Source organism: Primulina tabacum, chromosome 9, assembly GCF_025594145.1.
Source record: "Primulina tabacum isolate GXHZ01 chromosome 9, ASM2559414v2, whole genome shotgun sequence".
NCBI classification, from domain to species: Eukaryota; Viridiplantae; Streptophyta; class Magnoliopsida; order Lamiales; family Gesneriaceae; genus Primulina; species Primulina tabacum.
This window is the reverse complement of record NC_134558.1, coordinates 9,300,135-9,317,167: the sequence shown is the minus strand read 5'-3', so window position 1 is coordinate 9,317,167 and position 17,033 is coordinate 9,300,135. Positions and strand designations below refer to the sequence as shown.

Here is a 17,033-nt window from a genome sequence, read left to right as displayed (position 1 = left end):
ACACAAGATATTCAATATATTTCTCATTTGTGTTGCTGCCTTCTCTCTTCCAACTCTTCTTCAAAAAAAATTTCTCATCTTTCTATCTTGTTGATCTATTTAATACTTCTCTTTATACGAATATTCTTAAACATGATTCTGTAACCATGAGCAAAAATGAAACTTCAAGCACTCTAGAAGATGAGAATATGTCAAATATGGTAGTTTATATTTTTGCTTCTAGTTTTTTCATTTAATTATTTATTTTAAACTTTATTTTGGATATTTGATTTGTTTTTAAATTTGGTTTCTCCACGTTTGACAGGATCGATGGGGGGATCATCGTTGAGCTACAATAGCTCGGTTCTTGAAATATTGAATACCGATGAATTAAATCGAATTTAATTTTCAAACCAAACGGAATACACTCAAAATAATCCTTCGTGATCCCAATAAATTGTTGAAACATCTGCAGCAATGTATCATCCAAAAACCTGCCAACCCCAAGGACAGTCTCCATCCATCCATTGATCCTGAGATTCATCACCATTGGAGGAAACACGAAATACATACTGATTAGTAACTTAAAATCATTAATTTTTTCTTGAAAATTTTGTTGATTACTAAATTTTTCTTGCAGTTAAACATCTGAAACTTAACATTAGCTTTACGGTCCCATTGACTTAGTCCTTTCTTCGCCGATTAAATTCAATTATCTTTGATATTTTAAAATATAATTATATTTTTTTTCGTCGAAGTTCTGGCACCCAATATTACTATTGTGGCACAGATTATTAGGGCTTTTTTATAAATAATTTAAAAATATAAATTTATTTCAAAAATAATTTTTTTAAAAAAATTCACATCTACTTTAATCCATGATTATGAAGCTCAAGCTCGGACGCTGCTCAGCGGCCGTGCTTCATAAGCACAGACCATGCTCCACGTGTGCGGAAGTCCGTGATTTGTAATCACGAACTCTGTATATTATATTCTTTTCCCGTACTTTATTTTTTCCATTTTATTTTTTTTGTCTTTTTTCTTTTTTAGTTTCTTTTCTATTCGTTCATTTCCTGAATCTTTCACGTGAATTCTGAATTTCTAAATGTTCACGTGAATTTGAAAATTATTCTTCAGCATTTTTCGTCTATATAATTGTTGTGAACTTCGACGAATGAGTTATCAATTTCCTCTTTGAATCTACATAAATTTTCTCTCAAATTTTATCGGCAAAATGTCTAACATCGATGTACTCTTATATTTTGGTGGTCATGTAGTTATCGATAATGGATCGGTTGAATATAGCATTCCATTTGTTAGACCGATACGAATATTACGATCTATTAATTTGTTGGAATTGGTTGAAGTTTTGCATAAAATGTTAGGAATCGATCCAACGAATTTTTCTCTGAAGTTGTCAACAAAATATTCATTCATGGAGAGATCATCTTGGCAGGAACTTCAAGTCAATCTCGTTGATGATGATGCTTTACAGTTTATAATGCAATGTGACAATATGCATATGTTGCATTTATACGTGGAAGCAAATTCAATTGAGCATCGTATTGGATTTGATGATCCTGAATCCTACGTTCCACATGCATCCGATTCATGGTTCAATAACCAACCCGGTACTTCTACATATGGTGGTTTCCAGGATGTAGAATCTTATGTTCCACAGGTTACTGAAGGATTCAGTAATATAAATTTCGATGATGTAAGTGGGTCTTGGGATCAATATATCAATGTCTCGTCGGAACAAAATCATACTCCATATTGACCGAATCCAACATTAGATACGAGTGCCCGTTTTCCGGATCTGGACACTAATGATGATATTTGGAGGAGTGATTATGAACCCGATATGTCATATAGCGAGTCTGAAGAAGAAGAAGTGAATGATGATGATGAAGTGAATACATTTCAAATTTTGATGAGGGGACATCATTTCAGCAACCACCTCGTGACACTTTACAGAGGCAGACCGTATCATTTCTTTTAAACACTTCTGAAATGCCATAATTTTTCAATAAATTTTTTGGGGAAGAGCCTCCTGATTCTGTCGATGTACTTCTGGAATGCAAACAAGCTATTACAATCCGGTTAGAGGTGAATTATGCATTAATATGTTATTTAAAGATAAGAATGATCTTATTGCATCTGTGAAGGATTATTCAGTTAGAGTGGTCAGATGTGAGTACCGTGTCGTGGATAGCACACGCAGTTTGTGGAAATTACGTTGCTTAAATAATTCTTCTACGGTCATTTATCGATGGGGACTTCGCGCTTCTTTGAAGGCAAAAACTGGTTATTGGAAAATAACAAAATATGACAGGCCACACACATGTATATCTACCTATGTTGGTATAGACCATAAGAATTTGAACAGTGATATGGTGGCACATACAGTATTGGGAGTTGTTCGTTGTGATCCTTCGTACGAGATTAAGTATATCATCGAAAACGTGAAAGATAAATAAGGATATTAAATCTCGTATACGAAGGCATGGCGAAGTTTGAAACATGCTATGGAAATTGCTTATGGTACATGGGAGAGCTCCGTTCATTTACTTCCAAAATATATGTGTGCTTTGTCCAAATATAATCCGGGAACAACTGTGGAGTGGAAGCATATCAGAGCCAACACTGAAATGCATAAGACACTGAACTATGTTTTCTGGACATTCAGGCCGTGTGTTGATGGGTTTCGGTATTGTCGAAAAATAATCAGTGTCGATGGTACACACTTGTATACCAAATACAAGCACAAAATGTTGATCGTTGTCACTCTGGATGCGAACTATCAGGTTCTACCGCTAGCATTTGCTATTGTGGATGAAGAAACATCAGATTCTTGGAAATGGTTCTTGGAGAACCTAGGAAGACATGTTGTTCGTGGTGAAAATGGTGTGTGTCTTATTTCTGATAGGCATAAGGGAATCATGCGAGCAGCTGAAGATCTACCATATTTTCAACCTCCTTATGGTGTGCATCGTTTTTGTTTGAGACATGTGTGTTCAAACTTTAACTCTAAATTCAAATACGTGCATTTGAAAGATTTATGCTGGGCGACAGGAACACAAAATCAAATTTGTAAGTTTGAAGCAATAATGGAGGCAATCAAGCAAAAAAATATTATGGCGCACCGATATTTGGCTGGAATTGCGAAAGAAAAATGGAGTTTGGCTCATGAAGGTGGTTGGCGTCGCGGGGTGATGAAAACCAATATGTCGGAGTGTTTAAACAGTGTGTTGAAGAATGTTCGTAGACTTTCTAGATCTATCATAGTACACTTGACACTTCTGATGTGCGTACAATATTTCATTGAACGTGTGACAAGAGGTGGTCGTATGGTTCAGCTGTGGTCAGATTATGCATGTCGGAAGTATGAGAAATGAGCGAGAAAATCTAGTGAATATCGTATTGCCAAATATGATGTACGTGAGCAAACTGCTTCGCTTGCAACTATAGAAGACCAAGTCGCGGCCAACATATGCAGGTGGTCAAGTTATCCACGAGTGATTGTTCATGTGGTAAATATACGATTTTTGGCATCCCATGTTCCCATGCTATTTACACCGCTAAGTGGCACTCCTTGGATCCCACGACACTTGTGCAGCCATGGTATAATATATCCGAGTACTTAGCAACGTACGAGGGCAGATTTTAACCTCTTGCAGATGAGCGATACTGGGATCCTCCAACTTTCGAGTTGCACCACAACCCTGTTAGACGTGAAAGAAGAATAGTTCGCAGAGACAGAACAACTCGAATGAGAAATTAGATGGACACTTCTTCCTTTAGACAGTGACCACATCGATGAAGTCTTTTGTTAAATTGTAATAACGCTTGATATGTTAACTGAGAACTAATTTCTTTACCTCATTGTTCGTTTTTTTCTTTTATTTGGTGAACAGTTTTTAAAATTTAGTTTAGTTGTATTTTTTTTAATAAAAAAAGCAGAAAATGGTCGAGATCGAGCGGTAAAATTGTACCGCTCGAGCGCGAACGTTTATGCACTGGAAATTTTTTCCAGTGCAGTCTGCACCCAAGCGGTAAAATATTACCATGCACCATATGGAGAAACTGGAATAATAGCATCTGGATCAATGGGAGGTACAACTAATGTTTACACATCTCGGTCGGTGTTAACACATTTAATCCTGCTCCATGCCCATATCTGCTTATAATAATAAAACTAGATCAATAAAATTAACAAAAACATTGTGTTAAATAATCACATTACATTAATTATATATGCATGATATATAAAGGTCTAGCCATTGTATTCTTCTCTATACGTGACGCGTTACACAACTCACGGTATAGAAATGGTAAAACTGCACTGTGAGGCCCGGGACCGAAGAGGGCGGGGGTGGGGGGGGGTGATCGTCGGTTCCATAAGGTTGCACGGACAATGAGCGGTTCCTGACAGGCTTCTAGGCGGAGGGAACATGGATGAACCAATCTTACACCAGAAGGAAAAAGATTCGAAACTGTTCAGGTATGAGATTGTGCAGTTGAAGAGGGCTTAAAAGATTTGATATGTACTACTCATATCAAGAAGCTGCATCTTCTTTTCGGTAGCTCATCACATAAGAACTCCAAAGTTAAGCGTGCTTGACTTGGGGCAATTTTGAGATGGGTGACCCCCTGGGAAGTTTTCTAGGGTGCGTGTGAGTGAGGAAATAAGCACGTTGGAAAGACCCGTATTGATACATTGAGGACAGTCGTCGAATCTGGGGCGTTACAAGTGGTATCAGAGCCAACCTCTCCGAGTACGATGTGGTTCGGGACGAACCAAGCGGAAGCTGGTGGGCATGTGAGGCCCGGAACCAAAGAGGGCGGGGGGTGATCGCCGGTGCCATGAGGTAGCACGGACAATCAGCGGCTCCTGGCAGGCTTCTAGGCGGAAGAACATGGATGATGACACAAATCCCAACAAATCCAAACAGATGTGTTGTCATTCCTCAACTTTAAGTTATACATCTATTCCAGTAACTGCATCACCATCAATTATTAGACCACAAATTATTGAAACATCTTGTAACGTGATTGTTGCTTCACCACATGTAAAATGAAATGTGTGTGTCTCGCATCGCCAACGTTCAACAAAGTAGTGATCAAATTGTTGGAACTTTTCAAGTTCACAATCTTGATTTTGATGATAACAAAACTTGTTAATTGTGTTACTAATAATCTACCTTAGTGTGCAGCATCTAGGATCACTCACGAGATGTTTACATCGCAAACTGAAGACCCAACTTATCGCACAAAATGAATAAGTCTAACTGATTACGTCAATTGAGCAGTCCAGCTGATTGTCCAGTTGATAGATGGTTCAGCAGGAGAACCTCAGAATCCTGGCCAGCTGAAGGAGTGTTCAACTGATGAAGAAACCCAGCTGATCAGTCCAACTGAACAAGAGTGAAATCAGTTCAACTGACGAGTCAACTGATTTCACCAGCCCAACTGAAAGATCAGTTCAACTGACCAGTTTGAAGCATCAGTCAGAATCTTTCAGTTATGGATGAAGACAAAAATCTTTCAAGTGGAATCCAGCTGTACGTGAAGGTACAAAGCCATTGTCCAGTCAAAGGACAATAATGGACGTTGCATCAGAGCATTAAGAAAAAACGTTTCAGAAGGGCAATCGAAAAGTCGAGACACAAAGTCCAAGAAACGAATTCAAGATGCAACGGATACAACGAATGAGTCTCACTGAGAAGATCAGTGAAGACTCAACAATGAAGAATAAGAACGAGAAGAAGCTTTTAAGCTTATACGAGAGAAAAGAAAGGGCACGCTCATTGTACATCAGCTTTCAGAAACAATAAGCCCAGAGGGAACTCTTCATAGTTATATCAGCTTAGATTAGAAGCTTATTTCCCTCAATGTGTGAGAACATCCTTGTTCAGTTCTCACACAGAAACATTCTCATTCACTCAAATACAGTCTTGCTCAAAGACGTTAAACTTGTGTATGTAGTCTTTCTCACATAGACATTAAGGAAGTGTTGACTGGAAGGTGCTGCCTTCAGTCTAGTCTAGGAGTTCAGTTAAGGCAATAGTGTAAGTCCTAATTGAGTGGGTTTGTACAAGGTGTTGTATAAATCAAAGTCTTCTAGTGGATCTGATCGAACAAAACTTGCACTGTGGAATCCTTAATAAAAATATGATTTTGTATGCTCAAAAGTTAATCGCAAGTGTACGATGTCAAGTAATAGTATAATGTACGTGAGTACGAGTATAGTTCCTCTGAAGACTGTATTTGACAATTATTATTTTCAGTTATTAAATCATTAGCAACGAAAATTGATTGGTTGTTTTAGAATACCATGCTCAAATAAATACGCAAATAAAATGATTCAGGAATTGGATAATGAAAGATAATATCTAAAATGGTTGATTTAAAATTCAATGAGAAATGAATTTGTTGGGAATTTCAGTTCACTTACCCCTCGTTAATTAATTAATTCGTTCGATAGTGATTGTATGCTTCCGACAGGATTTCCTATTCAATTGAACACACTCTCTCGAGCTATGCCAAACTAATTCTACTCAATGAATTAATTAAATGTCTTTAATTATTTATCAAGAGTGCATCGCAAATCGATCTATGAAATCCTCTAGTTTTCGCCCTACCGGACTATGACTATCGGCGCGTATCCAATTTCATATATCTATGTAAATTGTAAATCCACGGATTATACTACTCGTTCCTATCACAAGTTATTCTCTCGAACTCACTCGCAATATAAAAACATTGTTAAAGTTAGCTACGCTCTAACAACACAATGAAAAACAGTAGCACATTCAAGAATCACGCAACAATCGAAATATAAATTAATTAAATCAAAGTTTAGGGTATGATCCCCTTAAATCCCAACAAATATTTTAAAGTTAGCTACTATAATTCATAGTGAAAATAAACACAACAATGTTTAAGGGATAAAAACTAGAGTAGAAATACTAGATTTGATGAAAAACGCAAAGACGATGCCCGAAAAATTGTCGAATCTTCAATCCAAGCGCGAATTCCTCTCCAAAGCATCTGGCGGCTCTCCAATAATGTCTGAATAATGATCCAATTTTCGTGCCTAGGTTTTCTTCTTTAGCCATCCACCTTCCAAATTGAATAAAATCCAAAAAGGGAACTTTCCAATTTTTCTTCGCGCTAGGGCGGCCAAACTAGCGCGCGACCTACTGTACTACTGGTGCCTTCCATGACCGCCCGAGCGCGAGGTCTTCTGTTCTTTTTCGTCAGCTTCTCGCGCTGGGGCGGTCAAACTAGCGCGACATCTTCTGTCCCCATCCTTCTCTTCCAATTGCTTTTTTTCTATTTTTCTGCACATTAACATACTTAAGTGAGCGGTGATCAAATGTAATAAAATAAGAAGAAATAGACAGAATGTAGACTCTAAATAACTTAAAACGATGCAAACTAGACTCACACAATGTATTAAAACACGTAAGCAACGATCTCAAAATTTGTTCGGTGACGAATTGAGAAATTGCGATATACAGAGAAGGAGAAATGAAAATGGAAGAAGGAGGAAGTAGGAGAGAATGTAAAGAGAAGAGACATGGATTGGCGAAGGGATAAGGGGTGTGAGGGTAGGAGATGGACACGTCCAGCGTCCGTGCTTATGAAGCACGTACGATAGAACGACTGCGCTTACAAAGCACGGACGCCTCCACGTTGCAGCGTCCGCACTTTGTAAGCGCGGACGCTCCAACTTGGAGCATGGTCCGTGCTTACGAAGCACGGCCGCTCCAGCGTCTGTGCTTCGTATTAAAGTATATGTGAAATTTTTTTAAAAATAATTAATTTTGAAATAAATTTATATTTTTAAATTATTTATAAAAAAAAAACCCAGATTATTGCTAGTATCAAATGTTGATTCAACACATCTATAAAAACAATAAAATTTACCATACGAAAACTAAAATGTGAATAAATAGAGAAATAAAATTACAATGAGGCCAATTTTACTATTTTCCATTAAAAAAATTAATTTATCTTCCCTTATTAAATTGGTCACATTTTAAATTTGTAACAATTTAAGAAAGTCGGAGCATATCATGAACATAGTAGGATCGATATACCTACCTCACTTTATATATATATATATATATATATATATATGGTTTTTCACATTCAAGATTCTAACGTGTTGGAACATTTCATATTCGCAATCTTGATTTTGATGTTAACAAACTTGTTATTGTGTTTCTAACATATTTACTCAAGTGTGAAGTTATTAACACAAGAAGCAAACCGAAACTGAATTCTGGACAAACTGAATTTCTGGCAAGATTCGGTATTTGGAAGATATCTCTCAGTTGGACGATCCAAATGACAATCCGCTAACTTGACTAATGAGAAAACTCAATTTAGAACAAGTCGTATTTCACGTCAGTTGGGCAAAATCGGATGTTATCATGGTCTAACTGGTCGCTGAATTACAGAACTGATCACACGAAAACAACAATTAGTTGGGTTTGAGCAGTTGCGGTGTTTTGGTCATATCTCTCAGCTCATTTATCGAAATGAAGCGATTCAGTATGAGTTGGAAAGATAAGACGAATATCTACAAATCATCTTCAGAAGTCAAAGTTTGAATCGAAGTTTAAGATGCTGATAAATGACGATGAAGCTACTGGTTCTGCACAAACTGAAATCAGCTAGGCTGATTTCAGCACACCAGCTGAAACTGAACTAACTGAACCAGCTGAAGACCAGTTGAACCAGACCAACTGAACTGAACCAGCTGCTGACCATTGGAACTGAACCAGCTGCTGACCAACTAAAATCGAACCAGTTGAACTGAACCAGACCAGCTGAAACTGAACCGAACCAGTTTAACTGAACCAGACCAGCTGAAACTGAATCGAACCAGTTGAACTGAACGACAAGTACCAGCTGAAACTGAATCGAACCAGTTGAACTGAACGACCAGTTGAGTTGACCAGTCGGAAAAATGTCCAGCAAGGAGAATTTGACTGTTGCAATCTCAGAAACAGTATAGAAACTTTTCAAACGGTCATATTCTTGTGTCTAACGTATATATCATTGTTGGGGCCTATAAATACAACATATTGAAGATCAAACAAGAGCTTTGGAAGTGGATTAAAAGCATGGACAGTTAAATGGATATATCAGCAAGTTGAGAGCACAAGCCCTTGTGTGAGGATAAATTTGAGATGTACACTGTAAAGGATAAATTTCTCACACACAATCACTCACACATATACAAGAGAGTTGAACTTCAAAGATTAATTGAGTGAGTCTTGCACAAAGACAATAAACTTGTGTATGTAGTCTTTGCATATGAGACATTAAACAATATGTTGATTGCGATGTGCTGCCTACAATCTTGAGTGCTAGGAGTTCAGTTTAGGCACTTGGTAAGTCCTAGTTGAGTGAGTTTTTACAAAGAGTTGTATAAATCAAAGTCTTCTAGTGAATCCTTCCCAAGGGGAAGAAGGGGTGACGTAGGAGCATTTGAAGTCTCCGAACATCCATAAACAAATTCGTGTCTATTTGTTTATTGCTTTACTTATCATTTCCATTGTTTTTAAAGATGCATTGTTGAAGCATTTTATGTGTTCTTCAAATACCAAAATATTGCATACCAAGTTTTTGATAAAATGTTTCAACCAAAATATTTTTACTCATTCAACTTGCATATATTTTAAATGCTTTACAAAATATTTAATCGGTTTCTACGAAAGATTATTTCGAGTGTTTTTCGCTTGATTTGAATACCAAACTCGATTTAATTCATCGGTGTTCAATATTTCAAGAATCGAGCTATTGTAGCTCAATGTTTACTCTCCTAATCGATCCTATCATAACGCTGCAGATTTAATTGGAAAAAAATCTAAATATTTCTACATTTTATATAAAACTTATATAAAGCAATAAATAAATAAAATATTACTTTCAAGTTCCGTAATTTACAAGTTTGGCAAAGAGTACTCCAATGGTGACATTAAGTTGGAATAAAATGTTTGAGTCCTCCACGTATTCTTGTTGGCGCAATCTCTGATAGAAACAATAGAACTGCCTGAAAATTATTCGTGTTTATTATTAATATTTGCTTGGAAATTATTTATCCCAGTATGCGTACGAATTTGAAATGAACAAGGGATGGTGTATATACCCTAAAAAAATAAAGATTAAAGGATTAAAGAATTATTTTATAAAATTTTAGTCAAATGAAACCTAATATTATATTTAAAATAATAATGGATTTCAATATTAGTCATTATGACTCACGGAAATAACAATTAATATATTATTTAACGCAAAATTAAATAGTTATGGAATCATGAGCATGTATTTATAAGGAGCGATGATATTTGTCTTTTCCAAATTTCTTGGGCTTAGTATTAAAAATAAATAAATTTCTCCACACTCCAATTTTATCATAAATTTCTAAAAATACAGTTAAAATGGTCATATGATCCAATTAATATAAAAAAACTAACCAAAAATGTAAACGTCCCAGATTCGACGACTGTCCTCACTGTACCTAGACGAGTCTTTCCAGCGTGCTTATGTCCTCACTCACACGCACCCTGGTAAACTTCCCAGGAGGTCACTCATCCCAAAATTGCCCCAAGTCAAGCACGCGCTTAACTTTGGAGTTCTTATGTGAGGGGCTACAAAAAAAAAAGCACATTCGTGATATGAGTAGTACAAATCAAATCTTTTAATCCCTCTTCAACTGTACAGTCCATTACATTGAACAGTCTCGGAATCCCTCTCATTCCCGTGTGGGTCGGTTCATTCATGTTCCCTCCACCTAGAAGTCTGCCAGGAGCCGCTCATTTTCCGTGCAACTGATGGCACCGGCGATCACCCCCCGCCCTCTTTGGCCCCGGGACTCACAAAAAACATCATCATCATATTCAAAAGAGTAGTAGCCTAATTGAGTAGAGGTGTCAAGATTAGACACGACATATCAAATCGACACAGTTCAACCCAAAAAAACCAGTTTGGGTTTAAATTTTTCGGGTTCGGATCAGATCGATTTGGACCCGATAGCTGACCCGAAAAAAATGATTTGGTAGGGTTGGTTTCGGGTTAATTTTTTTTAAAAGATATAATTAATAAATATTGCATGTATTTTTAAATATTGTATGTGTGGAAAAATATTTATTTTATATATATCATAAAATTTCATAATTTAATATTTATTTTGAACATTATTTATTTTTAAATAATTGTTTATTTGATTTAATAAATATATTTTATTTTTCTATAATTAGACTTTAAAATGTAAATCATATATATGAGGGAGATTTTGTTATTATGTGTTAAATTAAAATATTATTTTATATAATTTTTTTTAAAAAAATACAAAATCGGGTTGATGGATTTAATTCGGGTTTGGGTTGAGAGTTTTCGAGTTGAATAATTTTTGAATAGTATATTGCTCAACTCAACTCACTTAAATTGACATCCCTGTAATTGAGTGATGAGTCTGAGTTTTTGAAATGCATATGCCAAGAGTTAGAGGCATAATATAAGACAAGTAAAATGATATGAGGCATGGGGACTCCACTAGAATCATTACGCGTCCATGGTATGACATCATCATCATCATCATCATCATTATTATTATTATTATTATTACAACATTTCAAATATAGTGTTTATATATTGTTTACAGTATAGTAATTGTCTTTGTTGGGTAAAACAAACGAGACGTGGTGCTTGAGCTGTTGTACATTTTAAAATATTTGAATTTTACTATTACCATCAGCTATAATTTTTGATAAGACGTCAAGTGCTCGATCTGATAATTGATATCAGATACAAGATCACGATTTCGATTTTCATCAATTGCAAGGAATGTAATTATTAGAAAAGATATTATTGGGGTATAATAATTAGTCTTATTATGTAGAGTAATCGAAATAACTATTGATATGATATATGATTTAAAATATTTGAATCACACTGATTATAGCATTTTTTTTATAAAACAAGTGTTTTGTTATATATATATATATATATATATGTATGTATGTACGAGGGACATATCATATATCCAAATAAGGGTTAATGAGATCCTACCAATGTGGGCACTACCCTCACTTCATTTCAACGGGTAAGATCTTGCCACACATACAATTTCAAAAAAAAATGGATCCTATATATGCATGGGTAAATCTTGGTCATCCATCCTATCATGGGGGCAATGCCCATATGGGTAGGATGAAATAAACCCCAAATAAGAGGATCTATTCTGACGGGTCTTATCCAACTGACACAAATTAGTGACTAGGTGAAATGAATGTGTTAGGGCCAAAATAGTTAATTATGGAAATCAAATTTAATTACAAGTCTAATTAAATTATATATGTAAGGATCGCGTATCGTATTATCGTAAATCATATTTTGATTATCGATAATTCATCATATTGTTATGTTTTTAGAGAAAATATGTTTTGTTAATGAATGATTGTAGTAGTAATTAAATTGTGTTCGACGAATATGCTAAACCACAATAGAAAAGTGATACATGTGACGATTTTCAGCATAGTTATCTTAGTATTAGTTCAAATGAAATGAAACCAATTTCATTAAAAAGCTAATACATAGTACTAGAACTTTCGTGTTTTGAGTTTTGTCCAAATCCATTTGAAAATAGAGGCAAAATCATCCCAAATTGTATCGTATGCATTAAAGTTCCTGAACTGAGACATTTTGGGAGAATGAGCGTAACTTTCGCATATGATATCCAAATTGAATGATGTCAGTGGCAAAAGAAGGACAAGACATATATCTATAACTTTTATGTTAACCACGTTAGCTAATTCGAAATCTAGCATTCCAGATAGAACATGGCGCGCTATGGCGCCATTATTTGACCTCCCCAGCGCGGCATTAGGAAAATTTTTGGACAGAACCCGGCGCGCTAGGGCGCAAATACTTGACTGCTCCAGCGAGGCAGGATAAAAACACCCGTACAGAGCTCGGCGCGCTAGGGCACCATTACTTGACCGCCCAAGCGCGCACACCAATATATAAAGGTGATAAGAATGACTTTCACATGTAACTTTTGAAGAATCGAGAGAGACAACGAGAAAACCAAGTTCAAGCATACGAATCTCCTTCGAAACATTATCAAAACGCGAAACCAATTATATATTCGGAATCCTCGCATCGAGAGCGTTCTTTTGAGTTAAGTTTCTTCTCGATTCAGAACTTTTATTTCTTGAATCGCTGAAATAATATGTATTTGAAGTCGAATTCAATATATGCGATAGAATTACCGACAAGAAACTACTGTTCAAAGTCGGAATTGAATTATGTTATAATTTCAATTTGATATGAATTTTCAAAGTTTCAAAAGATTTTGGAACTTAAATGGTTGATTTTCATTGAATTCATTGAGTAAATGAAGATGTTGATTATGTAGATAGCATTTTTGTACTAAAATATTAAAGCTACATTGACTAGAGACGAAGAATTATGTTGCGACCGAGTGACATACGACATGTATCTGTGTCATATGATGTATGTTTGATTGATTTGATTGAGAATATGTTTCTATATGTCTTATTTTTTGAGTTGATGTGGCATACATGACATTTATGATTGGATATTGATGTATAACATAAATATTTTGTTAACACGCATCATTTTATTCATACATCGATACATGACATGCACGTTGAGCTATGATGCTTGGATATCTTGATATGATTGGATTTGATTGTGGGGTTTGTGAGCACGATGTTATGTTCGGCATTACGTGGCCCTCAAAACATAGTCAGTAGTGGCCCCGATAATTGATTGATTGAGATTTGGGATTTGATGGCGATTTGCCGACGCTATCATACGATTATCCCTTATACTTGATTGAGGCCGGTGTTCCAGCTCGAGCATTGATTTGGTAGCGATTCGATTGTTTCTGATACATGCTCAGTGGATGGGCATTTGACCTGATATCCCCACGACATCCATGTATTGCATATCATATATCATCGTGTAGACATATGTTGTATATATTATGGTTGTTCCAAACGTAGCTTTGCTCACCCCCAAAAAGGGCTGTTGTTGTCTTTGTGTGTGGACAATGGCAGGTACTCCAGGTTATCAGGAGACCGAAGAGGGTACTTCTAGAGGGAGTCACATCTGAGTTGAGGTTTACTGGTCTATTCCTGTGTATATATGCATCTATATACCAGGGCATATCCCGATGATATGAGTTGTATGTAGTTGATTTGATTATGTGTGAGCTTATTTTCTGATATGATGTGTTTAGACGAGACTTTATTATATATTATTTTTAGTATCTTAATTATCGATGTCACGTTTTGGGTTCATTGTAAAGAAAATTTTCACTCGTTTTCCGCTGTAATTAACTAACCATAATGAAATTGCACTATAATAATAATTAAGAGTTAAGGGCCCCTACAATATAGGCTTATCAAATATAGCAGATGAATTCCTATCGATTCAAACTGATCACAAGGCGCTGAAAAGGGAGAAAATCGTAGGAGGAGAGAGAGAGAGATATTGGAATGAAAAGCGGAAGAACATGGATCATGGGGGAGTGGAAAAGAACCGCACAGTTGGTAGGAAGAAAAGAGGCATCGGCTACAGTATAGAAACTTTTCAAACGGTCATATTCTTGTGTCTAACGTATATATCATTGTTGGGGCCTATAAATACAACATATTGAATATCAAACAAGAGCTTTGGAAGTGGATTAAAAGCATGGACAGTTAAATGAATATATCAGCAAGTTGAGAGCACAAGCCCTTGTGTGAGGATAAATTTGAGATGTACACTGTAAAGGATAAATTTCTCACACACAATCACTCACACATATACAAGAGAGTTGAACTTCAAAGATTAATTGAGTGAGTCTTGCACAAAGACAATAAACTTGTGTATGTAGTCTTTGCATATGAGACATTAAACAATATGTTGATTGCGATGTGCTGCCTACAATCTTGAGTGCTAGGAGTTCAGTTTAGGCAGTGGGTAAGTCCTAGTTGAGTGAGTTTTTACAAAGAGTTGTATAAATCAAAGTCTTCTAGTGAATCCTTCCCAAGGGGAAGAAGGGGTGACGTAGGAGCATTTGAAGTCTCCGAACATCCATAAACAAATTCGTGTCTATTTGTTTATTGCTTTACTTATCATTTCCATTGTTTTTAAAGATGCATTGTTGAAACATTTTATGTGTTCTTCAAATACCAAAATATTGCATACCAAGTTTTTGATAAAATGTTTCAACCAAAATATTTTTACTCATTCAACTTGCATATATTTTAAATGCTTTACAAAATATTTAATCGGTTTCTACGAAAGATTATATCGAGTGTTTTTCGTTTGATTGGAATACCAAACTCGATTTAATTCATCGGTGTTCAATATTTCAAGAATCGAGCTATTGTATCTCAACGTTTACTCCCCTAATCGATCCTATCATAACGCTGCAGATTTAATTGGAAAAAAATCTAAATATTTCTACATTTTATATAAAACTTATATAAAGCAATAAATAAATAAAATATTACTTTCAAGTTCCGTAATTTACAAGTTTGGCAAAGAGTACTCCAATGGTGACATTAAGTTGGAATAAAATGTTTGAGTCCTCCACGTATTCTTGTTGGCGCAATCTCTGATAGAAACAATAGATGGTGGACTCAAAGGTCACAAGCATGTTCACCAACTCCTCAAGGGTCGGCTTCATCTTGTTCATATTGAAATTCACCACAAAAGGATCAAATGAGCTAGGCAGTGACAAAAGCAACACGTCGGTGGTCAACTCCGAAGGCAACACCAGATCCATGCAAACGAGCTTGTCCACGAGCCCAATCATCTTAAGGCCATGCTCATGGACCGAGGCCCCATCTCGCATACGCAAAGTGATCAGCTCCTTGACGGTAGCATGCCTAAGAGGCCGCGTCTGCTCACCAAAGAACTCCTTTTAAGTCTGTAATTCCTCAGGTGTGCAGTCAGTCGGAGCCTCAACAGGGGGCGACTCAGTCAGTGTATATGCTATCATTTCCGAATTCAAGACGATCTTTAGGTTTCTTAGCCAAGTGAGGTAATTAGGTCCGGTTAAAACGTGTTTTTCGAGTATAGCAGATAACGTATTGCGAATCGAAGACATTGTCAAATTTGTACTGAAAAGTAAAACAGATAAATGTTAATGACTATTTTAAAATATTTAATAAGATATAAAGTATGGACTTTTACTTTATAAATTTTCGCTCTCACTGTTTTGACATTTTCACTACCCTCTAGTGAAAACGGAAAACTCCTTTCCTCAGTAGGTACGCAAGGTCCAATTAGCGAATTATGATCCCGAATAATATCAGCCAATCACAATTCCTAAAAGGTCGTTTCCAATTGCATCTCCTTGCAACCCTCTACGTAAACTTTTGTCTCACGTTTGATTAGGACCCAATAATATGACGTCGTTCATCTTTACGTGTCAATCCTTACCCATTGATGTTGAACCTTAATGGACGGTCGCCATGAGTTCCCTCAATAATATGAGCCGAAATCATGGGAGTTCCACGTAGTTCACATCACCATGTCAATGGATGTCACAGCTTTCCGGCACCCAGGGCCCCCCCAATAATATGAGCCGAGCCCCGAGCACGGGTAGCGTTCATCATGCACCCATTGTCGATGGAAGACATGGAATTATAAACAACTTTATAATTCCTCTTTTCGGGCTTGATATTAATTTTGAATCTTATTCAAAATGAGGGTTTTAAATTTTGAAAGGTCTCATCATTAATTTTATTTAAAAGCTCGCCATGTTTGATCGTATGTTTGCCGGATTCATGCAATTTTGTTATTATCATAATAATAACGCACATACTCATTATTTATAACATATCATGCATATATTATAAACAGTAAACAAAACAAGGATGATCAATCACCCCAAAACTAATGGCCCGTGTGAGCTAAGCACGGGCCTAGGTCCAATCCTAGGAAAATGCAAGGGATGCAAATGCAACTATTACATAAGCTTCCAATATTTACATGTCTTCGATCTTCATAAT

The 17,033-nt window shown here is 36.1% G+C and overlaps 1 protein-coding gene across 1 annotated transcript; it reads left to right on the top strand.

Annotated features, from left to right (window-relative positions):
- Positions 1–2,507: 2,507 nt before the first annotated feature.
- On the top strand, positions 2,508–3,377 carry LOC142556911 (uncharacterized). Its single transcript, XM_075668404.1, has one exon. The coding sequence runs from the start codon at positions 2,508–2,510 to the stop codon at positions 3,375–3,377; it is 870 nt and encodes a 289-aa protein (XP_075524519.1).
- The last annotated feature ends 13,656 nt before the right edge of the window (positions 3,378–17,033 follow it).

Bases quoted from the DNA above. Each gene is read 5' to 3' on its own strand.
- LOC142556911 (XM_075668404.1), top strand. From the start codon at position 2,508: ATGGAAATTGCTTATGGTACATGGGAGAGCTCCGTTCATTTACTTCCA.